At 34.9% G+C, this 27,940-nt stretch overlaps 1 protein-coding gene across 6 annotated transcripts in view; it reads left to right on the forward strand.

Annotated features, from left to right (window-relative positions):
* The window catches only part of CUL2 (cullin 2), a 105,516-nt gene that overhangs the window by 29,160 nt on the left and 48,416 nt on the right, over positions 1 to 27,940 (forward strand). For all 6 annotated transcript variants that reach the window (XM_086714549.1, XM_086714546.1, XM_086714550.1 and 3 more), the window contains 4 exons: positions 2,571 to 2,673; positions 6,457 to 6,551; positions 14,020 to 14,125; positions 20,208 to 20,290. In XM_086714549.1, coding sequence (XP_086570675.1) covers positions 2,571 to 2,673; positions 6,457 to 6,551; positions 14,020 to 14,125; positions 20,208 to 20,290 — 387 coding nt within the window. The remainder of the gene's footprint in view (positions 1 to 2,570; positions 2,674 to 6,456; positions 6,552 to 14,019; positions 14,126 to 20,207; positions 20,291 to 27,940) is intronic.

The raw sequence follows: 27,940 nt of genomic DNA on the forward strand, positions 1-27,940 counted from the left end.
GAGGGGCAGAGAGAGGGAGGCATAGAACCCAAAGCAGGCTCCAGGCTCCAGGCTCCGGGCTCCAGGCTCCAGGCTCCAGGCTCCAGGCTCCAGGCTCCAGGCTCCAAGCTCCAAGCTGTCAGCACAGAGCCCCATGTGGGGCTCAAACCCACAAACCATGAGATCATGACCTGAGCTGAAGTCGGACACTTAACTGACTGAGCCGCCCAGGCGCCCCTCTCCTCACTTCTAATACGTTTAATTCTGACAACACTTTTATATCTGATTTTACTAGGGTAAGATTGAGATAACTAATTGAGATTGAATATAAATCTCTATGGTAAAAAACCACAAAACTATTAGAGATTTAAATTATGTAGTGAACTAGGACTTCTTTTTTTCCCCACGGAATTTATAACAAACCTAGAGGGCTCCAAGCTGGATCCAGGAGCTTATCTAATACATTATTTTAGGGCAGCTTTCTTCTGTATTTATACCTTTCTTCTTCTTCTCTCCCCACACTATTATCAGTTTTCTATAAAATTTCTAAATTTTTACAAATTTAGATATAAATTTCTATATATAGAAATAAATTTCTATAGAAATAAATTTCTAAATTCTTTCTTAGGCGATGCATGTTAAAATTTCTACTTTTTTTGTAATATAGGTTAATATATTTATGTTGCTGTTGGTAAGTAGTTCTTTTATGCTATTATATTTAATCTTCTATTTTTTAAATTTTCATTGTATCTAAGTTGATTTAAAATAATCGTAAGGGGTGCCTGGGTGGCTGAGTTGGTTAAGTGTTGACTTTAGCTCAGGTCATGATCTCATGGTTCATGAGTTCAAGCCCCACGTGGGGCTCTGTGCCGCCTGCTCACACTCTGTCCCTTCTCTCTCAAAAATAAATAAACATTAAAACAAAAATAAAAAATAAAATTGTAATAGTTTGTTTCATACTGTACTTTTTTCTACAAAAAAATCTGGCACAGCAGTATTGCACTATATGGATATTTTTGCTTCTCTTTTTTGCTGTAAACGTTTTTTGTTTATGTTTAGTATAATAGTATACCGAAGAAATATGTACATATATACATGAAAATATTTTATCAATTACTAATTGTAATTAAAAATAAAAGGATTTAGAAGGAACCTGGGAAAGTCTGACCAAAGTCTACCTGTCAGTGACCTCATGTGGAGAGGGCTGCTTATTCTTTCTGGAGTAAGGCTACTAGGTAAATAGGCAGAGCATGTGATACTTATTCCCTATCTTCCTTCCATCACCAAGTGTTTAATAAATGCCTATAATGTGCCAGGAATTGTGCCTTGAGGCTGGGAATACAGAGATAATTAAGAACAGGCTAGTGTGGATGGAAAAGGTATAAATAATTTCTATTATATAAAAATGAATTCTGTAGAAGAAGAATATGTAAAATGTTATGGGGCTATAGAAGAGGAAGAACCTGCATCCTACCTCTGTATTTTTTAATAATGGAAATTTTTTTTAAGCCCCACACAATGTGGGGCTTGAACTCACAACCCTGAGATCAAGAGTCACAGCCAGGTGCCCCTCTACCTCTATATTTTTAAGTACAAATTTTTATTTTGCCATATTTCCTGATCCTTATTTTAAGTATATTAATTGTACTTATAATATAAGAAAAGCATATTAAATAATTGACTCCATCCCAAATAATTAACCTTATTTTCAGTTTTTATCTGGATCTCCAGTTAGGCTGTTCCCAGATTGCTTCATGTGTTCTTTATCTTAAACGTCTGGTCAGTAATGCAGTTTATGAAGCATGTTAACATTGATGAGTTTATTTGGTTTTTACAAAGATTCTGTAAGAGATATCAAGAGACGGTTTGTTACCCTTACCTTAGAGATGAGGAAATGACAGCAGAAAGGTTAAGAGACTTGGTCAAGATCACTGGCTAGTAGAGCTAAAGTCTCATTCAGATCCCATTTCCTCTGTCTCAGATTAAAAACTCTGCTACAGTATATATCTACCATTTGTGATACCTAGCAGGGTACTTAGTTGGTATTCAAAAACTTAATTGATTAATTGATATTACTATTCATATTACAATTCTTCTAATGGAATAAATGCTGAAGGATAGTGTATCGGTTGCAGTGTATTTTGATGAGTACTATGATGTAGGAAAATGTGTCACATTAGTAATTTTTGTAACTTTTGTTTCTCAGAATTGCTTATACATATCTACTTCTTATGATATTCTATAGCCTTTTGTTGATATTATGCTTATGTCCATTCTTACATAAACTTTATTTTGTAGGTTTCTGGGTAACTTGATTTCCCAGAACCCACTCTGAATTTTAACCTCTTAGAGAAGAACCATTTTCCTTACAATGCTGTCTAATAATTCTCAAGAAATATTTGTTGAATGAGTAAATGAATAACTCAGTGCTTTTTAAAGTAAGCATGGCTATGTATTTTACTCTTTCTATATCTGTAGAATCCTAAATTGCTTGAAATATTTCACTTTTTAATGGCAAACTTTAATGAGTTAAATCTTTTGTTTTAAAATAATATCTCTAATGAATATGCAAACCTTAACAACTTAACTAGAGATATCTATGCTTTATGTGTGGCCTATCCTGAACCCCTTGGAGAAAGACTTTATACAGAAACTAAGATTTTTTTGGAAAATCACGTACGGCATTTGCACAAGGTAAGGAGTGATACATACATGATATAAATATGTTTGTAGCTGGGTAGTCACTTGACTAGTTTACTTTTTTTCCAGTGCAGAATTTATATCAGATTAAGGTTATTTGCTTTGTTTCCTAAATAACATTTTTCTGATTATATATATTTAAGATCTATGAGTTAAGCATTATGTTGTTAGATTCTCCAAAGGATATCAGGTTTAGTTATTCAAGATTGTATAATTAGTAACTGAAAGAGTGGGGTTTCAAATCAAGGTTTGCTCAACTTTAAAATTTGCTTCTATGTCCTCTGGATGGTGTTTACTAGAATCAAATTTTCTCTTATTCTTCCCACCTCTTGGTAAATCTCTATTATTTTCAACCTTTTAGCTGCCTCTTCATATCCTACATAAAGTCTTACAAAAGCCTAAAACTAAAAAGGGAAATGATAAATTAAAAAGCATGATAGAGACTGTCCTTGTGACCAGTTACTTTAGTTAGTAATGTCATATGTACAAGGGCAACATCACAGATTTGATCTTTGTATGAACAAAAGAATTTCCATGTTGGGGCTATAGCCCCAACTGGACTTTACCTTTTATTAGCCATGTGACCATGGGCAACTCACTTAATCTGCCTTGTGGATTGAAATGTCTTTGTTTTTTTTCTCTTTAAAGTTTATTTTGAGAGAGAGAGGGAGAGAGAGCATGTGAGCAGGGGGAGGGGCAGAGATAGAGAATCCTAAGCAGCTCCAAGCTGTCAGCGTAGACCCCAACTCAGAGCTCAGTCTCACAAACCATGAGATCATGACCTGAGCCAATATCAAGAGTTTGATGCTTAACTAACTGAACCACCTAGGTGCCCCATTTCTTTATCTTTAAAATGGAGATAAAACAACACTATATAATAAGGTGTCTGACCTTGGGTGTGGCTAGGTGCAGTTATGTTTTAAAGTGGTGATAACCCCAGAGCATAATTGATTGTTTGATGTTTCCCTTAAAACCTTTAAAGGTAATGCTCTACTTTTTATTATATATGGCAGATACATTTTAGTGTTCTAATATGTACATTTGTTAGTTGATAAAAGCAATTTTAATAACATACTTTAAATTATTCTTAAAATGTTTAGTATGTGAAGTTTTGAAGTTCTGCTATGATAATGTAGTGAACTTTGGTTATACCATGATTGTTACCTGTGTGAGCCATTTATCAATTTTGTACTTTTATATATTAGCATAGTTTGCATTTCTTTAAATGTTTTATTTTGAAATACTTTTCAGACTTACAGAAAAGTTGCAAAAATAATACAGAATTCATGTATCCTTTTTACCAGTTTTCTTAAGGTTAATGTCTTGCATAGCAGTGGTACAATTATTAAAACTAGGAGGGGCACCTGGGTGGCTCAGTTGTTTAAGCATCCGACTCTTGGTTTCGGCCCAGGTCATGATCTCACTGTTCATGGGATCGAGCCCTGAATGGGGCTGTCAGCACAGAGCTTCCTTGGGATTCTCTCTCCCTCTCTCTCTGCCCCTCCCCTGCTTTCTCTCTCAAAATAAATAAATAAACATTAAAAAAAACTTCGAAATTAATAGTGGTATAATTGCATTTAAAAATGATACTGTGAAATAGTTTTAGGAAAGTTTAGATTACTTATATAATTATGCACCATATGTTTTCTCAGATTCTGTGACAAAAAAGAAGTTGGCTAATTTATTGATGACAAAGTAAATTATTAACATAATCAACAGATTAGAAGCAGTTTTACCTGTGAGAAGAAAATTTGATTTGTTGGGGGAGGGAACTTTTTAAATTACTAAAGCATTACATTGCCGTTTTAGATAATTTAGAACATTCTGGTAAGCAAAAACAGGAAAATCATCACCCAAACATCACTCATGCCTCCAGAATTAACTACATCTATTTTGGCATATATTAATATATATATATATATAATATATATATATATATATAACTTGATATTTGTCTTTTGCATACTTTTGCTTTATTTTTTTATTGGAAAACTGAATCATATACAGGTTTTTTCCTAATAATTTATTTAGTTTTTAATTTACATCCAAGTTAGTTAACATATGATTTCAGGAGTAGATTCACAACAGTGATTTCAGGAGTAGATTCCTTAGTGCCCCTTACCCATTTAGCCCATGTCCCCTCCCACAACACCTCCAGCAACCCTGTTTTTTCTCTATATTTAAGAGTCTCGTATGTTTTGTCCCCCTGTCTGTTTTTATATTATTTTTGCTTTTCTTGTCTTATGTTCATCTGTTTTGTATCTTAAAGTCCTCATACAAGTGAAGTCATACGTATTCTCTCTTTGACTAATTTCGCTTAGCTATAATCTGCTTTTCGATTTTAATAATAATGTAAGTCTCTTTCTTGTCATTAAATAAACTTTTATAATCCTGGCAATGATGTAAAGGTTTTCATTTTGTGGAGGTACTGTGATTTGTTTAAATATTCTCATACTGCTGGGCATATGGATTATTTCCAATTTGTGTAATTTGTTTTTATAAACAGTGCTTCTGTGAATATCCTTGTAGCTAAATTATTTTTGTGCGGCTGAGTTTTTTATAGGATGAATTCCTAGACATAGAATTATTGAGTCATAGGTCATGAACATTTTTTATTGTTTTGACCTACTACTGTAGGTCAAATTGTTCTTATATTTATTCAGCCAGTAGTATCAGTTCCTATGGGTGCTCTTTTCTCTAGCGTTATTAATAGCAGTTGCTATTTTTAATTAATTTATTAATATGATAGGCAAAAAATACTATTTATAGGTTATTCTGTCTCTTGAGCCTTAATTATTAAAATCCCAAGTTTAAAAGCATAGCATTTTATCAGAGAATTAATTAGATGGAAATTAAGGTCGACTTACTTAAAGTCATATGGACAGTTAATAAAAGAACTGAGATAAAAGAACCTAAGATCTTTTGAACATCATTTCAGTGTAGTTTTACTGTTAGAATAGATTTATTTTAAAAATTAGACCTCACACTAAATGTTTCATTTTCATTTTTCAAAAAATAATAGATTTCTACTAAGTAAATATAAAACATCTTATTTGGGGAATATAGAAAAGGTGTTAATTTTCATAAATAGTCATTTACATAAGTGAATAATTCAGAGTGATAATATACTTATGTAACTAGCAGGATGATCAAAAGTGAGGGATTTGAGGAAGTACACAGATACATGGCAGTAGAATTACATCCTACTTTAAACTGATCTTAGGGGCACCTGGGTGGCTCAGTCTGTTGAGCGTCTGACTTTGGCTCAAGTCATGATCTCGCAGTCTGTGAGTTTGAGCCCCGTGTCGGGCTCTGTGCTGACAGCTCAGAGCCTGGAGCCTGCTTCTGATTCTGTGTCTCCCTCTCTCTCTGCCCCTTATGCATGCTCTGTCTCCCCCTCTCTCTCTGCCCCTCATGCTCTCTCTGTCAAAAATAAATAAACATAAAAAAAATTTTTTTAAATAAAAAAAATAAATAAATAAACTGATCTTAATAAAATATTCTAGCCCGAAGACAACTTCACACCATTACATTTTGTCCTTTTAGAGAGTGAAACAGTTTACTCTTTAGTATGGATGCTTTATTTTCATATCTAAGGCACATTTTTTTCTGGTCATTTCAGTGTTCTTAAAAGTAGTTAAATTAGAATGTAATTTGTAAATGTAATTTACAATAGAATTATGTCATTTTAGAACATTAATTTTTGATAAATTTCATACCTTACAAATGAAAATAATTAGTGCTTTCCAAGTAAAAGTATATTTCTTCTTTATATAGAGAGTTCTGGAGTCTGAAGAGCAAGTACTTGTTATGTATCATAGGTATTGGGAGGAGTATAGCAAAGGTGCAGACTATATGGACTGCTTGTATAGGTAAGTATGCCTTGAAACTCTTGACAATCTATAAATAGTATTGCCTGCATTCAGTAATTGAAGGAGTTTTGGTTTTTGGTTTTTGAATCACCTCTTACCCATAGAAATAAACAGAGCTAAAGTGTTCCCTGCTATATGGACTGTGTCTGCTATGGGGAAAATGTAGTCTGGGTCATGGAGGAATATGGGAGCCAGGCAGTGTGTGGAAAGTTATTCTCTGAAAACTAAAACTGTATTTAATTCTGTAGTTCTGTGTGCTAAATCTTGACAAGAGTTCCAAAGTGGAACTTTAGCTTGGATGAAGCTTAGCAGAGTAAATGCAAGCCTGTGTTCCCTGCCAGTATGCTCTTTTTGGACTCTAGGATTCAGTATTTTATGTTTTGTGGAAACACTTCTTTGTCAAAGCACTCAGCAGTTTTTCTCTTGAAGTTCTACCCTATCCTATAGGCATATTGAATTACCTACAGTGTGTTAATGCCCTATGGTCTCTCACATTTTTGTCTTTTTTGATGCTGTCATATCTATCTAGATGGCTTTTCTAGAAGCCAGTCTTTTCTAGAACTAATTCTTTTTTTTTTTTTTTTGAATGTTTATTTATTTTTGAGAGAGAGAGTGCGAGCACTGAAGGGGCAGAGAGAGAGAAGGAGACAGAATCATATGCAGGCTCTAGGCTCCAAGCTGTCAGCACAGAACCTGACACAGGGCTGGAACTCAGAAACTGAGATCATGACCTGAACTGAATTCAGACACTTAACTGACTGAACCACCTAGGCGCCCCTCTGAATGAGTAATCCTGATGTATTTTTCCACATTCTCCTCTCTGAACTTCCCTTGTCCTTGCTCTACCTAGTTTCCTGCGTAGATCTTTTGTGTTAACTGTCATTCCTGCATGTTCCTATGGTAGTCCACACTGATCCTCTCTAACCTATTCACATAGACAATGGAAATAAATTTCTGGGTACATGAAGCAGAGACCTATTTATTGAAGAATGTTGGATAAATAAGGAATAGTGGCGTTAAGTAACCTAGGCCTTTCATCCTTGGAATTAGGGTGTCTGCTCTTGAAATTGTTATGGCCTCTGATGAGGCAGTGATAATTTTGGCATCTGCATTGTGGCATGGGCTGAGATGGACCCCTGCCTTAGTTTTTCATTGGGGAGAAGCTGAGGAGTGAAGCTGATTCTCAAAACATCATCTGTACAGTTACACTCTGCATTGCTGGAGTAGCACACTGAGGCCAGGGCTTGGTTCTCTTGCTTGGCGTGTTTGTCCTTTGTCACTGGTTCATATTCCTGTAGGTTTTTATAACAACACTGGAGTTTACTCACTGTAAGTTGCTTCTGTTGGAAACTGGAACTTATTTCAACAGCCATTAGCTTTTATATCTTCTTAGAAGAGCCAAGTGTAATAAAATCAGAAGCCAGCAATTGCTGACAGGCACAAGATTTACTGTGGCTTTGGCTTTTATAAACAGTGTTTGCCATACATTAAACATCTTGACATTTCATGTTTTTTTTTTTTTTCCTCATCCACCAAAGTGAGATAGGCATAAATAGAACTTTAAGAATTCCCTAGCTAAATTAGGAGAATTACAGGAATTTTGAGGATGAAAGTGAGAGCACATGCATGCTTTGCTGTTGCTGAGAAGCTTGGGCCACTGGTATACAGATAACATGAGAGAGTATTTAAGACTATATGCCAGTGCAGTATGCTGTGTGCAGTGGGATACCTCTTGAGCTGAGACGTTGTGGTAAAGATTTAAGTTGTTTTTCTATTTTTTCTTAGATTTCTAGGTTCTCCTATATCTGCATCTCTGTTTACCAGAATTAATTAATTTGGTAATTTAAATTAATGGTAATATTAATAAAAAATTGGTAATATTAGTGAACTTTTATTAAATATATATTGTATATACACAAATGTGTGTGTATATAAACCATGTGAGGTAGTTGATATTGCCAAATTTGCAGCTGAAGAGACTAGACTCAGAGAGGTTAAATGACTTTGCTCAAGGTCATTCAGTGGAAAAAAATTTTTGCTAATACCAACCCAGATTGGTCACATTAAACCCATTCAACTTCTTCATTCTACCTTCGTCTCATCCTAGATTCACTCTTTTAGTCATTTAGGTAGATTTTTTTCTCATCTTTTATCTTATACTTTGCATTCTTTCTAGGATGATCTCAATTACTTCTGGTTTTAGCTACAACTTACATATTACTAACCACCAAAATATTTGTATATCCCAGGTGGTCTTAGGTTTCAGAGGAGTATTTTTACCTAACCCGCCTATACCTCCAGGTTATTCTGTGGGTACATTGTACTATTGCAGATTTCAAAACTGAGCATGTAATCTTTTATATACTGTCCCCAGTATACTGTCCCCAGTATTACTATTTTTAATTGGTAGTAATACTGTGCACCCAGGCATAAATGCCGAAAGTCTCAGTTACCCTTCCTTCACTTAGGGTTGTCCTTTCTCCCTGATCTCTATTGGTCACATCCTCCAAATATCTCTTAAATTCATTATTTCCTTTGCATTGCTATTATAGTTCAAGCTTTTTATCATTTCTCACCTGGACTATTAATGATAAAGTCCCTATAACCAGTCTTCCAACCTTTGATTGCTAATTTATCCTATTTACTAAACTCATATTTTTTTAACATGCAAATTTGATCACTCTCTAAAATCATGTAGTAACTTTCCACTATCTATAGCAAAGACTTAGAACTAATGGCTAATGGGATTCACATACAGAGAATTGTATTTGACCTCTGTGATGCTGGCATCATGTGGCTGACCATCATTTATTTAATTATATTGGTAGAATAGGTGGTAAGATCCTTTTTATAGAGGATATAGTTGGCAGTAATTACATGAAAACTGCTTAATGATAGTTTTTAATTGTAGGGTAGTGAGGTTTGATCCAGGCTAGCTATCATTTTTAATCATAGTCTGTAAGGATATATTTGTAGAGAAATATAAAGGAAGAATTCAATTTTGTTTCAAGTGTTTTTAAATATTTTTATGAAGTGATTTCTACCCTCTTGTTTATCCTGATTGATTTCTAAGATGGATATGCATTAATATAGGTAATTTAAGGATTCTGACTGTAAGGAAAATGCTGATACTCCTGCCTGCCTTTCCCAGTACTACATAGCTCTTTAGACCCTGCTGGCTCTTGGAGTATTAACGACTTTTGAAATCCAGTAGGTATTAGCATGAGAACAATTTCTGTAATGCAATTTCCTATGATAGATTGAAATGCTTGGTTTCTCTGAGGCTTCAAAGTTACTTTAGGCTCTTCATTATTGGCAAGTACTATTTTTAATTGTGTCAGTGCTAATACTCCAGAAAAGTGAAGGATACTTATTAAGCACTTTGTAGGTAAAGTAAATTATAAAAACATAAAAGTTATAAAAACTATTGCATCATACATGAGAAGAACAATCAGGTATTGCCTTTAAGAAATTATTGGGACCTATTTTCTTTTATAATTTCTTAGAACATATGTCTTTAAAAACAAATGTGTCATTAATAAAATTGACTGTAAAATATTAAGTTAAGAATTGTATCCATGTCGGGGTGCCTGGGTGGCTCAGTCTTTTAAGCTAAAAGTCCAGGTCTTGATTTCAGCTCAGGTCATGATCTCATGATTCATGGGTTCAGTTCATGGGTTTGGGCCATGGCTGGCAGTGTGGAGCCTGCTTGGGATTCTCTCTCTTCCTGTCTTTCTGCCCCTCCCCTGCTTGTGTATGCTTGTTCTCTCTCTCTCTCTCTCTCTCTCTCTCTCTCTCTCTCTCAAAATAAATAAACTTAAAAAAAAGGTATCCATATCAAAATGAAAACTTACACTATTTACATTTTAAGTTACATCTTTAAATTATTTTAAAAGCTTGTCTTGTCAAGCTTAAATTTAACATTAAGAGTAGAAATCTGGAATGAGAAAGCTACAATTAATGGAAGTTAAAGTTTTATTCCATGAGGTAAAGAGAACAGTGACTTGTCCTGTCAGAATGGAAACATAAAGCTCCACTAAACCAGTATACTGGCTCAAGAATATACATACAGATCGTTGAAACAGATTAGTTGATTCCAGACTTCTGCAGGTCTAGCAGCTAGTTCTTCAGAGTTAACAAACCACTATGCTAAGAAGTTTACTCTATAGGTATAAGGGAGCTACTTAGGATTCTGAATGGGTTAGTGACATCCTGAAAGTGGAATTTTTAGATGAATTGGAGATGGCACAACAGAAATAAGAGACCAGTCATGAGAGTGTTGCACATGATCCAAGCAGAGAATTAACAAGAGACATTGGAAGAGAGAAGGAAAGTAATGGGAGAGAATAATGAATAGTTTAGGAGGAGATGAGGACTGGCTGATTAAAAGAGTAGAATGGAAGGATGAGAGAGAAGTGTTTCTAATCTTTTACTGGGATCGCCATGGTGGTACCACAGACCAAAAAAGAAACTGGTTGGGAGCAAAGGATTCGTATAGGAAGGCACATAGATATGGTAAAGATATGGTAATTAAGTCCCTCCACTCAGGGAGCATGTGTCACAGTTGAAATATTGTATTTGTTCATATTTGTATATTTTCCCAGATGTGTAAACTCTGTGTGGAAAGACCACATTTTTGTTTTTCATCTTTCTGTCCCTAGTGCCTGGCATTGTACCTGACATAGAGTTCACACTCAGTCAATATTTGTTGAATGAGAAAGGGAGAACTCAAGAGTTTCTGTGCCAGCTCTTCCACTTACTAGCACATTGACTGTTGGCAAGTTCCTTAAGCTCTCTAAGCTGCAATTTTCTTACATATAAAAGGAGGATCATAATAGTACCACATGTATGTACCTGATAGTATTCAGCTGTATAAAATGCTTAGGGGTATGCCTGACATGTAACATAAGCTCTATAAATGTTAGTGATTACTTGTATTTCCTGGCATTCATGGCTTTTATGATCCGGCTCCAGGCTGCTTTTCCAAGTTTGTGTTCTAATATTAGCTTTTGTTATTCCTGTTGTCTGGAATGTTATCCATTTATTTATTCAGTAATTCATCAAGGAAATATTTTTTGAGGACTTCATATTTACCTGCCACTGGTTCTGGATGCTGTGTGTGTGAGCCAGGTCCTTGCTTTGTAGTTGTTATAATCTAGAGAGGTGACAGATGTACAAAGCAAGTAAACAAATAACAGAATTGGAATATTTCACACAGTAGTAAGTACCATGAAGAATATAAAACAGTTGTGTATAGTCACTTCAGTGGGAGTGAAGTGGCGAATTAAAGTTCATTTGGATTGGGATCAGGTCAGGCCTGAGAGAAATGTGTTTGAGCTGACACCTGAATGACAGAGGCCAGAGGTTAAAATATCTCTCCAATTTATATATCTTCATTTCAGGCCAGATATCCCAAATCTTCTATTTCAGGTTAAAAAAAAAAAAAAAAAAAGCCATTCTTTCTCTATCTCTTACTTCTGTCTCTGTCAGTCCTATTTCCCTTTCTTCAATTGGAAGGCATGGTTGAAAACCCAGCATAAAATTATGAGGATCGTAGTGAGAATAGAAGGAAGGATGAAATGACATTTTGCAGGAAAAATATATTAGGACATTGTACATATGGGTAGAGGAGACTAAAATATCAAACAGAGTACCAAGGTTTTAAGCCTTAGAGTCTAGAGGCTTGAAATTAGTGTGGGAGTGCAACTTGTGTACATGGTTGTGTCTATACAGCTTTGGAGTTGTACTTTCAAGAATTGTATTTTGCATCATCTCCTAGAGTTGGTGGTAAAATAACACAGTTGAAATTTTTGTTGCCTTTGTTTTCAGTTTTAGTTGTCTGCACATGTAAAGTGGACTTTTCATTTTGATGCAACGAACATTAGAAAGTGTGCGTTTTAATATAAAGATTTTGTGGTTATTGCCTAAGTATTTATATGTCTTTAACTATATACACATGACAGAACCTTTCAGGTGGTAAGTAAGCATTAAAGGCATTGTAGTGAGGGGCGCTTGGGTGGCTCAGTTGGTTGAGTCCAACTTTGGCTCAAGTCTTTATCTCGCGATTTGTGAGTTTGGGCCCTACCTCGGGCTCTGTGCTGACAGCTCAGAGCCTGGAGCCTGTTTCAGATTCTGTGTCTCCCTGTCTCTCTGTCCCTTCCCTGCTTGTGCTGTATCTATCTCTCAAAAATAAATAAATGTTAAAAATATATGTATCAAAGGCATTATAGTGAAATCTAGGATTGTGAAAAGTGAGTACTAGAATGTTTCTTTTTAAAATTTTTTTTAATATTTATTTATTTTTGAGAGAGCCAGAGGCAGAATGCGAGTGGGTTAGGGGCAGAGAGAGGGAGACACAGAATCCGAAGCAGGCTCCAGGCTCCGAGCTGTCAGCACAGAGACTGACGCAGGGCTCGAACTCACGAGCTGTGAGATCATGACCTGAGCCTAAGTCGGATGCTCAACTGACTGAACCACCCAGGTACCCCAGTACTAGAATGTTTTGAGCCCTTTCTACATATTTTATTTACTTTAAAGAACTCTATTCATTTCAGTAATTCTTAGTTACTTGTCTCAGAATATGTTGAAACATTATAAAGCGATTGTCCTGTGGTAGACAAAGTGATTTTACCTTTGTCAGTTTTGCCCATACTTTCTACTGTCTGTAACAGTCTATTTCATTTTCTGTCTACTGATCACGATCTCTTTTTGTTGTTGTTTAATTACATCTTTTCCTGGTGATGAAATATAAGTTGAATGACTACCTGGATTTTTATTTTTTAAGCATTTTTTTTTTGTTTAGTTCTTTACAAAGTGAACTTACCAAGAGAATCTGGGAATGAGTTAATTAGATGGTAGAAGGATTATAGAAGCCCCTTGGGGAGGAGTTATTGGGCTATATGAGTACTGAAAAGTTTTAGACCAAATCCTTGAGTTTAAAAAAAAAATTTTTTTAATGTTTATTTTTGAGAGAGAGAGAGAGAGAGAGAGACTGCGCACGTGAGCAGGGGAGGGGCAGAGAGAGAGAGGGAGTCACAGAATTTGAAGCAGGCTCCAGGCTCTGAGCTGTCAGCACAGAGCCCCCATGTGGCGCTCGATGTGGGGCTCAAGCTCACGAACTGCGAGATCATGGCATGAGCCAAAGTCAGACGCTTAACTGACTGAGCCACCAGGTGCCCCTACCCTTGAGTTTTTTAAAGTGAAACTGGGGTGATAGGGTTTTTTTCCCCCACTCTAGAGGTCATATATTTTGGCTCTTAAGGCCTTGCAGAGAAAGTTTGGCTAATACTTTTGTTCCTTTTTAATTATATTTCTAATTTCTAATTAATTTGATATATTACCAAACTATTTTATAGTTGATTTATAACCCAAAATTATTGTTTTAAAGTTGCAAGTTATTTGTTTTACTACTGATTTTAACAGTTGTTTTCCTACTTACTTTAATAATAATATTATATTTGTTTTTCAGGTATCTCAACACCCAGTTTATTAAAAAGAATAAATTGACAGAAGCTGACCTTCAGTATGGCTACGGTGGTGTAGATATGAATGAACCACTTATGGAAATAGGAGAGGTAGGAAATTCTTTAAATGACTGGCAAGCATAGGAGTGTTTTTATATGTATATTGAGGTAATTTCATTCACTGTCCTTTTTTCAAGGACACTGTGTTGACTACCTTAAAATTGTCAAAATTTTTTTTTTAAGTTTATTTATTTTTGAGAGAGAACAAGCAAGGGAGGGGCAGAGAGAGAGGAAGAGAGAGAATCCGAAAGCTCTCACAGCAGGCTCTGTGCTGTCAGTGCAGAGCTTGACATCGGGCTCAAACCCATGAACCAGGAGATCACAACTTAGACTGAAATCAAGAGTCAGACACTTAACTGACTGAGCCACCCAGGCACCCCCAAAATTGTCAAGATTTGAGACATCCTAAATGTTAATAAAACACTGCAGTGATTTCCTGAGAATCTTCACATAGATGAGAACAGAAGAGATGTGATTAGTATTACTTTAATAATTAAATTAATGATGGATGAATAAATGACAAGGTTAATAGTTCCACTATGAAAAAAGCTCATAAAATGCATTTTAAAAATGTTGAGACTCTTGCAGTTAAAAAAGTGGAAAGGTCATGGACTTGAGAGGAAATACAGATTTATGGATATAAGAAATTATTTTTTAAGTTTATTTTGAGAGAGAGGCAGCATGTGTGTGTGCATGTGCGGGTGGCAGAGGGGCAGAGAGAGGGGGAGAGAGAGGGAGGGGGAGGGAGAGGGAGGGAGGGAGAGAGAGGGAGGGAGAGAGAGAAAGAAAGGGAAGGAGGGAGGGAGGAAAGGAAGGAAGGAAGGAAGGAAGGAAGGAAGGAAGGAAGGAAGGGAGGGAGGGAGGAAGGAAGGAAGAAAGAAAACCTTAAGCAGGCTCCACACTCAGCACAGAGCCTGATGTGGGGCTTTATTTTACAACCCTGGTATCATGACCTGCACCCATATCAAGAGTCAGACGTTCAATCGACTGAGCTATCCAGGTGTCCCATGACAAATTTATTTTAACTTTAAAAAGTAATTAAATCCAGAGTGAAACAATTAAGTGTGCAGGTCAAGTAATTCATTCAGATGCTTGAGGCACAGTGCAAATTTAAATGTGGGGAGTTACATAAAGCATATATTCATTGTGAAAGAAATACTCTAGTACAATGTTTGTTTATTTCACGTACTACGTATTTGTTGACTAACCAGACACTGGGGATACAATGGTAAACAGACAGAAGTTCCCTGTCCTCATGGGGAAGCAGTGTCAAATAAGTACAGAAATTAATGTTAAATTTTGATGGGTGTTAATAAAAGAAATAAACAGCTAAGATGCAGCATGAGGAAAGTTTTACTAGAATAATCCTTTTAGAAAGAAATTTGTCATCGTCTTTCAGTAGACTTTAAAATGTTTAATATTTGTTAATTAGGTAATCCCATGTCTAGTAATCTGCACTGTGAAAATGATAAATATGGAAAAAAAAGTTTAAACGTTTAAGAGTATTCCTTGTAATCGTTAGTAAGGGTGACTAATGGGTAGATAATCCAAATGTCCAATATCCAATAGTAAAAAATCATACATAGAAGAATATATACAATATGATTTTGTTATAAAGGCAAAGAGATGAATTAGTAATAGAAAATACTTCATAGAAACTTTAATAAAGGGGAAAATATTTTATGAAAAAATGTGGACACATTGTATGTTTAATAGGAATAAAACTGCAGGGGGAAAAAGGATGCAGAGTAATGGATTAGTGGGAAATAACAAAATCTTAACAGTAGTTGCTTTAGTTAGTAGGGTTATAAGAATATTTTAATGATGGTCCCTTATCACCAGCGTTGTCAAGCTCACTCCTCCCAGAGGAAATCACCATAAACCATTTGGTTTTTGTCTTTTCTGAATTTTACCTGCACATTTGCATGTAAATATTTATACATACAGTTTAATTTTAAATGTTAATGGAATCATAGCATATATACCATAATGATATCACACCATATATCTTGGAACTTGTATTTCTTGCTTGTTTTGTTTTGTTTTTTGGTTAATGTATCTAAGTGTTCTTTTTTGTTGTTGTTGTTCATTTATTTTTTTAATTTACATCCAAGTTAGTTAGCATATAGTGCAACAGTGATTTCAGGAGTAGATTCCTTAATGTCCCTAACTCATTTAGCCCATCCCCCCTCCAGTAACCCTCTGTTTGTTCTCCATATTTATGACTTTCTTATGTTTTTGCCCCCCTCCCTGTTTTTATATTATTTTTGTTTCCCTTCCCTTATGTTCATCTGTTTTGTATCTTAAAGTCCTCATATGAGTGAAGTCATATGATATTTGTCTTTGTCTAATTTCGCTTAGCATAATACCCTCTAGTTCTATCCATGTGAGGTGTTCTTTTCATATAAGTTTATTTTTGTGAGAGCTCAGTATTCTATAATAGGGATATAAAATAATTTATTTATCATTTATTAGACTATTCTCCTTAGTTTACGGTTCTTGTTGAAAATACCACTGTGAATATCATTGTTCATTTGTTCATTTATTAAGTATTTTTTAAACCCCTTTGTGTGCCAGGCACTTTTCTATATGCTCGGAATTCAGTAGTGAACAAAATAGACACAAACCTCACACTCAGGGAGTTAACATTTAAGTATATATCTCTTTGTACATGAGCAGAAATTGTCGTAGAGTTGGTACCTGGAAGTCAAAGCATCCTGAATTTTGATAGCACCACCAGCTTGCTTTCAAAAGGCTTTAGTTTTCTCTCCCACCACAGCTATAAGATCACATTTTCTTTTGTATCACTTTCTTTTTTCCCTGTTGGTGCTATTTAAAAATATAAAAATAAGGGGAAACTTGAAGAATGTTCCTTCTGGGAAGGCAGATGCTTTTACTTATTTGAAATGGAATTACCAATTGATCAGAATAAAGTTACCCCAGGGAAACAGAATAGAGGCTAAAACCAGACTAATAGCTGTATAGATGCAATTAAGTTGGAAACAGAGGAGCAGTCAATTTTTGATACTGAAATAATTTGTACTCTCTATGGGAAAAATGTATTGGAATTTAAATGTGGAAGGCAAAACTTGAAAACTTTTAGAAGGCAATATAAGAGCACACATATCCCTGACATTAGGCTAGGGAAGTTCTTAAAAGACATGGAAAATACAAACAATAAAGGAAAAGATTGATAAAATGGAGACATTAAAATATAATGTATTTTTACTAAACACTTTTAAAAGAACTCAAAAGTTAAGTCACAAAACTGTGACAAATTGCAGTATATATGTCAAGGGATTAATTTCTACAGTATTTAAGAACTCCTAGTTTTTATTCAAAACAAGATAAATATTAATAGAATAATGGGCAAAAGAGATGAATGGGCATTTCACAGAAAAAAAACTAAGACATACAATAAAAATATAAAAAGATGCCCAGCCTCGCTCAAGAAGATGCAAGTTAAAACCAAAAGGAGTTAAGAGCACCTGAGTGGCTCAGTCAGTTAAATGTACGACTTTGGCTTAGGTCATGATCTCATGGTTTGTGGGTTTGAGGCCCGCGTCAGGCTCTGTACTGACAACTCAGAGCCTGGAGCCTGCTTTGGATTCTGTGTCTCTCTCTTTTTCTGTCCCTCCCCTGCTCGTGCTGTGTCTCTCTCTTTCAAAAATAAAGAAATGTAACAAAAAACAAAAAACCAAGGAGTTACCAAAACAATCTACAGATTGACTGTAATCCCTAACAAAATATCAATAACACTTCACAGAACTAGAACTGATAATCCTAAAATTTGTATGGAACCACAGAAGACCTCAAATAGCCAAAGCAATCTTGAAGAAGAACAAAACTGTATCACAATTCCTAATTTCAAACTATATTGCAAAGCTGTAGTAATCAAAACAGTATGGTACAGACACATAAATACACATAGATCAATGGAATAGGATAAAAAGCCCATGCATACAAACCCACACTTCTGTGGTCAATTAATCTATGACAAAGGAGGCTGGAATATACAGTGGAGAAAAGAGTCTTTTCAGTAAATAGTGTTGTGAAAACTGGACAGCTATATGCAAATGAATGAAACAACCACTTTCTTACACCATACACAAAAATAAACTCAAAGTGAGTTAAAGATATAAATGTGAGACCTGAAACCATAACATTCATAAAAGAAAAAACAGGCAGTAAAATCTTGGACAGCGGCCTTAGCAACATATTTGCGGATGTTTCCTTCAGGCAAGGGAAACAAAAGCAGTAAGAAACTATTGGGACTATACCAAAATAAAAAGCTTTTGCACAGCAAAGGAGACCATCAACAAAACAAAAAGCCAACCTAGTGAATGGGAGAAAATATTTGCAAATGACATATCTAATAAGGGTTAATATCCAGAATACATAAAGAGCTTATACAACTTAGTACCAAAAAAACCAAACAATTCAATTAAAAAATGGACAGAGGACCTGAATAGACCTTTTTCCAAAGAAGACATACAAATGGCCAACAGCCACGTGAAGAGATTCTCAAATCACTATCAGGGAAATGAAAAAATCAAAACCACAATGAGAAATCACCTTACACCAGTCAGAATGGCTAGTATCAAAAAGACAAGATAGAGTGAATGTTGGTGAGCATGTAGAGAAAGGGAATTCCCAAGCACTGTTGGTGGGAATGTAAATTGGCGCAACCACTGCGGAAAACAGTGGTTAAAATTAAAAATTTTTAATTTAATTTTAATTCCTCAAAAAATTAAAAATAGAAATATGATCCAGTAATTCCACTGCTGGGTATTTATCCAAAGAAAATGAAAACACAGATTCAAAAAGATCTATGCACCCCTATGTATATGCAGCATTATTTACAGTAGCCTAATTATGGAAATAGCCCTAGTGTCCACCGATATAGATGAATGGTTAAGAATTGGTACACACACACACACACACACACACACACACACACACACACACGATGGAATACTACTCAGCCATAAAAAATGAAATCTTGTCATTTGCAACAACATGGATGGATCTAGAGGGTATAATGTTAAATGAAATAAGACAAAGACAAATACCATATGATTTCACTCATAAGTGAAATTTAAGAAACAAAACAAATGGGGAAAGAAAAAAGAAGCCAAGAAACAGATTCCTAACTACAGAGAACTGGTTACCAGAGAGGATGTGGGTGGGGGCTGGGTGAAATAGGTGAAGGAGATTGAGTACACTTATCTTGATGAGTACTGAGTAATGTATAGAATTGTTGAATCATTATACTGTACACCTGAAACTAATAGAACACTGTGTGTTGACTATACTGGACTTAAGACAAGAAAAATATAGGGACATGTAGACATTTGGTAGAACTATAAAGCAAGGGAATGATTTAACACAAATTTCAGGGTGGTTCTAACCTTTGAGGGGAAAGTAGGAGGATATGTGGTACAATGGTAATGTGGAAGTTGTGTTTCTTAAACTGGGTGGTGAGTACAGGAATGTTTTATTATTCTTTTAGTTGACCTTCCTTTTATGTTTGTATGAGAGGTTTTGTAATTTCAAAAATCAGCCAACAGCTAAATCACTTTAACATAATTCCTTTATTTCTATTAGTCTTAGCCTTTCCATAATACTGGGCATTTAACATTCAATAAATTCTATTTCATAAAAATCTAATCAATTATGTCTTTAAGACTTTCAGTTAATGATAAAACCTTAATTCTGTTTCTTGTACAAGTCTGATGTGGTAGTCATTTTCATTTTAAATTAGAAATTTAGCGGCGCCTGGGTGGCTCAGTTGGTTAAGCATCGAACTCTTGATTTTGGCTGAGGTCAGGTTCTCTAGGTTGTGGAATTAAGCCCCGCCTCAGGCTCTGTGCTGAGTGTGGGGTCTGCTTAGGATTCTTTTTCCCTCTTCCTCTGCCCCTATCCTGCTTGCCCTCTCTTTTGCATGCGTTCTCTTTCAAAAAAATAAATAAATAACTTAGAAATTTATTTTTTATGTATATTCAGTTTTCATTTGAATTTTGAAATTTTGGCTATAAATACTCAAAAGAGTATTTTTGCTTTGAAGAGTCTTTTAACATTTTAACAAATGTTAAAAGTAGTTCAGCCTTGATAATTTTATTTTTCCTGGCAGCTAGCATTGGATATGTGGAGGAAATTGATGGTTGAACCACTTCAGACCATCCTTATCCGAATGCTGCTCCGAGAAATAAAAAAGTGAGTACTGATACTTATCTTCTTGAGTCAATTCTAATTTGCTGTTTGAAATGGTTTCAAATAGTGTACCGTTGCATGGGTGTTGACTAGACATAGGCCATGTGTTACTTAAATGAGCCTCATTTTCCATCTAAATGGCAATGTTTTAAATTGTTTCATAATTTTTTTTGGCAGGTCTTTGGTCCAATATACTTAATAAATAAATAAATCCCTGAAGGAAGTGACCTATCATTTGTTGTTGCAAGCCTGGTACCCTCTTGGATTTTCCAGGGCAGTGCTGAATTGTTTGAACATGTTCTGTCAGTTTAAATCCTGATGAGGGTAACCTACCTATTCAAGAAAACAGATTTTTCTAGGTAGTTGGCTACCTTTTAGCCCCAGTGTTAAATCAGTAACTTGCCTATTAATGTGAGGTTAGTTTATAGGAAAATGGCTTCTCATTTTACTCAGGACCCAGTGTTTTGGACTTTACCTAATTGCTTTGTGAATAGAATTGGAGACAAAGTAAGTTTTCCCATGGAGTCCAGAATAGAACATCCTTGCATCCGTTCTGGCCTAAAAGATTCTTACTAGGCTTCAGCTTTGGGAAACCTAAAGCACTAAAAGTCACTCATACAGATGTGTATATAATAAATATCAGGTTATTGGTACTGATATTGTAGGAATTATCTAGACCAGTGAATTGCAACGTGATAATGGCCACTCCATCTGAAAATGCTTTCTCTAAAGAATACCCAAATATGGAGTTTTTTATGTGAGGGAAAAAAAAGGAAAGCATTGTTCTTTCTGTGAGCTCCTACTGGGAAATAAGGGACTTAAAAACAAAAAACTAAAGAAAAACATAAAGCTACGAAAAAGGGTAATGGAATATTTTAAAATTTATTGTTAATGCTAAGTAGAAAGTAGATGGTAGCAATTAATAACTTGGTTTTAAAAACCTGTCGCTTCCCTTTTAATTATTCCATTTTTTCTAAAGGTGGTGAGGAGAGAAAAGGCAATACTAAAGCAGTAGGGTGGAACAATTTTTTTCTTCTCTTTTCTCTACTAAACTATAATTAAAAGAATACTCCCAACAATATTTATAGGTTCTAACATAATTTATTTTTCTATTAAATATTAACTTTTTTCTTAACCTGGAATTCAGTTATTTTACATTGAAAGTTTATTGAAAGTATTGTTAAAATTTTCTGAATGTTAGTTTTTTGAAATGTCTCTTTTAATATGTTTGTCCCAACCTAGTAAATTTTCTTAAGTGTGATTGTTAGCTTGTTAAAAATGAATTTGATGGAAGATTTTAAGAAATTTTCTAACTGTATAAGAAAAATAATGCAAGTATATGATATTCTGGAAAAGATGAATAGATTATTTGGTTATAGATATTAGGCCAACTGTTCTTAGTTTTGTTGTTATAATCAGCTTCCATTAAAGTATTACTTGACATGCCCTACTAATACCTCATTTATTTTTCATGTGTACTCTATTAGGTTGGTGTTATCCCACCTTTTACAGCTAAGTAAGCTAAGGCATAATAATAATAACAATAATGGGGCACGTGGGTGGCTCAGTTGGTTGAGTGTCTGACTCTTGATTTTGGCTCAGGTCATGAGCCCAGGGTCATGGGATCAAGCCCTGCATCAGGCTATGTAGTGAGCATGGAGCCTGCTTAGGATTCTCTCTCTCTTTCTGCTCATCTCCCCTGCTTGCGCCCTCTCTTGCTCTCTAAAATAATAAATAATAAATCAGTAAATAGTAACGACAACAAATAATAAATATGGGAGCTATGTGCCAAGAAGTGTTCTAAAAGCTTTACTGGCATTATCCCATTAATCCTCACCACGCTGGGATGTTGGTACTATTTCCATTTCCATTTTACAAATGAAGACATCAGTGGTGGCACTCTAAGAAGACTAATTTGACTCCAGCCCCTATTTTCTTTTTTTTTTTTCTCTTCAGCTCCTATCTCCAACTTACCAACTCTATATCCATTAAGCCTGTCTTTTTAATTCACAGAATATTTCTTTCATTCCCAGTTCCAATATTTTAGCTTTTATATACATTTGAGTTTTATAGTGCTTTGAGTATTCTAGTATTTTCACACATAGTACTTTGTATGATCTTAAGGTGGCAGTTTTATTTATAAGTAAATAAATTGAACTTTCAATAGAGAGAAACGACTTCTTGAATTTGATATAGCTAAGGAAAGAGAGTCCATGCCTAGAAACTTCCAATTTGGGTCTTTCTACTATGTTGCTTTAGTATTGTTAGTATTGTTTAGTATTGTTTCCACTATGTTGCTTTACCCATTGTTGTTTGAAATAATATGGCCAGATATCATAACTTCCGTTACATGGACAAGTGGCTGTGTTAAGTATTTCCCCATTGATAAACTTGTCTGAACAGGATGTGAAGGTGAATATTATCATAGACTCATTTACAAATGGGGAAAATGAGGCTTGCGAAGGCAATCTCACCTTACTCAGGTCACATAACTAGTACATGGCAGAATGAGAATTAGGATTTAAGGCTAACAGAGAGGTATTTTATCATATGTACCTACAACTTCTTTTTGGAAAGAGCTCCACTAAACTTACAGTTTAGCAGAGCATATTACAAATTTGATTTCCTATCAGCTTATTTAGTTTCCTTTCCTGTAATCACCACTGCGTTCCTAGGAATTTTCTACAAGTGTCTAAACAATAAGGGTGCCTGGGTGGCTCAGTCGGTTAAGCATCCGACTTCAGCTCAGGTCATGATCTCGCAGTCCGTGAGTTCGAGCCCCACGTAGAGCTCTGTGCTGACAGCTCAGAGACTGGAGCCTGTTTTAGATTCTGTCTCCCTCTCTCTCTGACCCTCCCCCGTTCATGCTCTGTCTCTCTCTGTCTCAAAAATAAACATTAAAAAAAAAAAATTACTGTGAACTAATGGTTTCTTAAATCTGGCCAGTGAAAAGTTTACACAAGGGATATTTAAAAGTATTGCTCTACAAAAAAATTATAAAATAAGTTGATTGTACACAATTAAAAATATATAGAAAGTTACAAAAAAATTAGAAGGCCTTCATTTTTCCCCTAATACCTTCAATACTGTTATTTAAAGCAAATCACTATTAAGGATTTAAAGTATTTTCTGAAAAAATTCTCTATGCATTTAAGATTGTGTGTACATTTGTTTATATGGATGTGCATATGTATATATCTACATACGTATAAATACTACATACAGTATTACACACACATATGTACATGCATTGGGGGAATTTACAGAAGTATTACGAATACCTAATAATATATTCTTAGAAATTAGAATAGATTAGTGCTTGGTATGAGGCTATAAGTATGAGGGAGTTGCTTTATGGTGATACAGTAGATGTATATTTTGAATATGGTGGTAGTAACATGAATCTAGGTATGTGATAAAATTTCATAGAATTACATAAATACAAATATACACAAATGATTATGTGTTAAAGCTGGCAAATTCTGAATAAGGTCTATAGGTTGTATCAATGTTGATTTCCTGATTTTGACATTGTGCCATAGTTACGTAAGATGTTACCATTGGAGAAAATTGGGTGAACATGTCCAGGACTGCTTTCTGTTATGTTTGCAGCTTCCTGTGAATCTGTAATTATTTCAAAATTAAAAAAATTTTTTTAAGTTTAAATGGCACATAATATGTGAATATCCCTGTTTTCTTCCTTTTAGCTGTAACTTTCTTCTCTTCATAAGTAACTACTGAGAACAGTTTGATTGTACTTAAATATTTGTTTATTTAAGTACAGTGGTTATATTTATTTTTTGTGGAAACTTTATATTCCTTTAGGAAGATGATGAAAGCTTTAGAGCCTCCCCACATAAAAATACTCAATATGCATATGCACACAAAACTTTATGTACATTTTAGAAGGTTTATGGATTCCTAGGATCAGAATTGCTGCCTTAGCATTTATATGGCAGATTTCTTTTTCCCTAAGAGAATCATTTGGCAGATTGCAATCTGAAATAAGTCTCTATGCTTAATGTTTGTTGAATTGGAAAAGTTTTTATTTATTCTGACATTATAATTCAGCAGCAAAACAATCATGACTTTAGTATCCTTTCTGTTGCATAATCAGAAACAAAGACAAGAGTTTAAGTGACAAATGAGAAAAAAATTATAACTTTTTAGCTCCTTTTTTTTAAGTTTATTTATTTTGAGAGAAAGAGAGAGAGAGCATGAGCAGGGGAGGGGCAGAGAAAGAAGGAGAGAGAAAATCCCAAACAGGCTGTGTGCTGCCTGAGCTTGGGCTTGGTCTCATAAACCGTGAGATCAGGACCTGAACCAAAACCAGGAGTTCAACGCTTAACTGACTGAGCCACCAAGGCTCCCTGCTCCTTTTTTTTTTTTTTTTTAATTCTTCCTACTTTCTGTTCTGACATCATACCTCTGTTAGATACCAGAGTTTTCCTACAAGTGTGGTTCCATATCAGGGCTCTGTTCCATTTGTTTGTCTATCTTTGGCCCATATCTCACTCTGTTCATTATTATAGCATAATAAGTCTTGATATCTGGTCAGACAGACTTGCCCTCCATAAGCTAGAAGTGTTCTTGCTGTTATTTGGCCCTTTACTTTTTCATAAGGCCCTTTACTTTTTTTTTTTTTTTAATTTTTTTAACGTTTATTTTTATTTATTTATTTATTTTAACGTTTATTTATTATTGAGAGACAGAGAGAGACAGAGTGTGAGCAGGGGAGGGGCAGAGAGAGAGGGAGACACAGAATCTGAAGCAGGTTCCAGGCTCTGAGCTGGCAGCACAGAGCCCAATGCGGGGCTCGAACTCACAAACTGAGATCATGACCTGAGCTGAAGTCAGACATTTAACTGACTGAGCCACCCAGGTGCCCCCCTTTACTTTTTTTTTTCACACAGATCCTGGTCATGTTTTGTAAAGGTGATTATAAGTTGCCTAGAATAAATTTTTTGTAGGATTGAAATTCAATTGAATATATAAGTTCATTTGGAGGGAATTTACATCTTTACTGTATTAAATCTTCCTATTCATGAACATATCTGCTATTTTTAATGCCTTCTTTAATGTCTCCTAAGTTTTTATAAATATATCTATAAAGGTTCTTCACTCCTTTGTTTGATTTATTTCAGGATACTTGGTATTTTCTGATACTGTTAGAAAAAATTTGTTCTGTGTAATTATGCATTCTATTTGTTTTCTGCTAGTATATTGAAATACAGCAGGCTCTTTAATATATAAATCTTAACATTTAGCCTCCGTGTTAACTTCCGTCATTTGTAGCTTCTTTTCCCAAAAAAAAGGTCATTTCTAATAATTTGTGCTCATTTTTGTGCTTTCTATGTCAGCTGTCATAATCTGTAAATGATAGTTTTGCTTCCCTTGTGTGTGTGTGTGTGTGTGTGTGTGTGTGTGTGTGTGTGTGTATTTGCGCACGCGCACACGTGCACTAGCCTGTGCACACACACAACACCTCATTGGCTAGGACCTCCACAGCAGTGTTGAAGAGGAGTGATGGATAATGAGCATCTTTGTCTCACCCCTGATTTTAAAGGTTACATATGTAACATTTCCCTACTTAAAATGATGCTTCCTTTAGCTTTTTTAAGATACTCTTAATCAGAATGATGAAGTTAATTTGAATTTGGTGTTGGATTGTATAAAATGATTTCTGATTCTATTGAGAGATAAAGTTTTTTTTCTATTAATCTTTTAGTGTGGTGGGTTACATTTATGAATTTTCTAATATTAAACTATCCTCATATAACTAGAATAAAACCCATGTTGGTTGTTGTCTGTAATAATTTTATAACATGGCTGCATTTGATTTGCTAATACTTTGTTTAGAATTTTGAATCTATATCCATGAGTGGAATGGGCCTATAATTATTCTTTCTCATAATGTCTTTGTCTGGGTTTGGTATTAGGCTCATTCTTGTAGGTTGAATTAGGAACTATTCCATCTTTTTCTTTTGAGTAGAAGAGTTTCTGTAAAATTTTTCAGTGTTTAGTAAAACTCGCTGCAAAACCATCTGCGTCTAGGGTTTCTTTGTAAGAAGAATTTTTTTTTTTTTGCACATTCACAAAATAACCTTTGCCTTTATTTTACTTTGAAGTATAGCTGACATGTTAGTTTCCGATGTACAAAATCGTTATTTGACAATTCTGTACATTACTCGGCACTCATCACGATTAAGTGTGGTCACTATCTGTAACCATACATTATTACATTATCATTGACTGTATTCCTTATGCTGTACTTTCCATCTCCGTGACTTATTTATTTTATAACTGGAAGTTTATGTCTCTTACTCCCCCACCTATTTCACCTATCTCCCCTATTCACCTCCCCTCTGACATCCACCAGTTTGTATTTAAGAGTCTGAATTTTTTGTTGTTACTTGTTTTGTTTTATAGATTTTACCTATAAATGAAATCACGTGGCATTTGTGTTTTTCTGTCTGACTTATTTCATTTAGCATAATACCCTTTAGGTCCATTCATGTTCTCACAAATGGCAAGATCTCATTTTTTTTTTTTTTTTTATGTCTGAGTAATATTCCACTGTATATATACACCACATCTTCTTTATCCATTCATCTATCAGTAGCTATTTGGGTTGCTTCCATATTTTGGCTACTGCAAATAATGTTATATATACATAGGGGTGCCCATATCTTTTTGAATGTGTGTTTTCATTTTCTTTGAGTAAATACTCACTAGTGGAATTACTGGATTATATGATATTTCTATTTTTAACTTTTTGAGGAACATCCATACTGTTTTCCACAGTGGTTGTACCAATTTACATTACCACCAATAGTGCATGGGGATTCCCTTTTCTCCATATCTTCACTAATACTTGCTATTTCTTGTCTTTTTTATACTAACCATTCTGACTCATGTGAGGTGATATCTCATTGTGGTTTTGATTTTCATTTTCCTGATGATTGGTGACTTGAGAATCTCTTCATGTGTCTGTTGGCCATTTGTACATCTTCTTTGGAAAAAATGTCTATTCAAATCCTCTGCCTGTTTTTTAATTGGATTTTTTGGGTTTTTTTGGTGTTGAGTTGTAGAAGTTCTTGATGTATTCTAGATATCATCCTTTCTTGGATATATCATTTGCAAATACTTCTCCCATTCACCGGGTTGCCTTTTTGTTTTGTTGATGGTCTCCTTTGCTGTGCAAAAGCTTTTTATTTTGGTGTTGTCCCAATAGTTTCTTACTGCTTTTGTTTCCCTTGCCTGAGGATACATATCCATAAATATATTGTTAACACTGATACCACCTGTGTTTTCTTTTAGGAGTTTCATCATTTCAGGTCTCATATTTAAGTCTTTTTTTTTTTTTTAAGAATTTTTTAAATGTTTATTTTATATTTGAGAGACAGAGAGACAGAGCACGAGTGGGAGACAGAGAGAGAGGGAGATACAGAATCCAAAGCAGCCTCCAGGTTCTGAGCTGGCAGCACAGAGCCTGATGTAGGGCTCAGACTCATGAACTGTGAGATCATGACCTGAGCCAAAAAGTCAGATGCTTAGCCAACTGAGCCATCCAGGCGCCTCTCACATTTAGGTCTTTAAGCCATTTTGATTTTATTCTTGTGTATGGTAAAAGAAACTGGTCCCAGTTTCATT

Source organism: Puma concolor, chromosome B4, assembly GCF_028749965.1.
Source record: "Puma concolor isolate L17-30 chromosome B4, mPumCon1.1.hap2, whole genome shotgun sequence".
Taxonomy (NCBI): domain Eukaryota; kingdom Metazoa; phylum Chordata; class Mammalia; order Carnivora; family Felidae; genus Puma; species Puma concolor.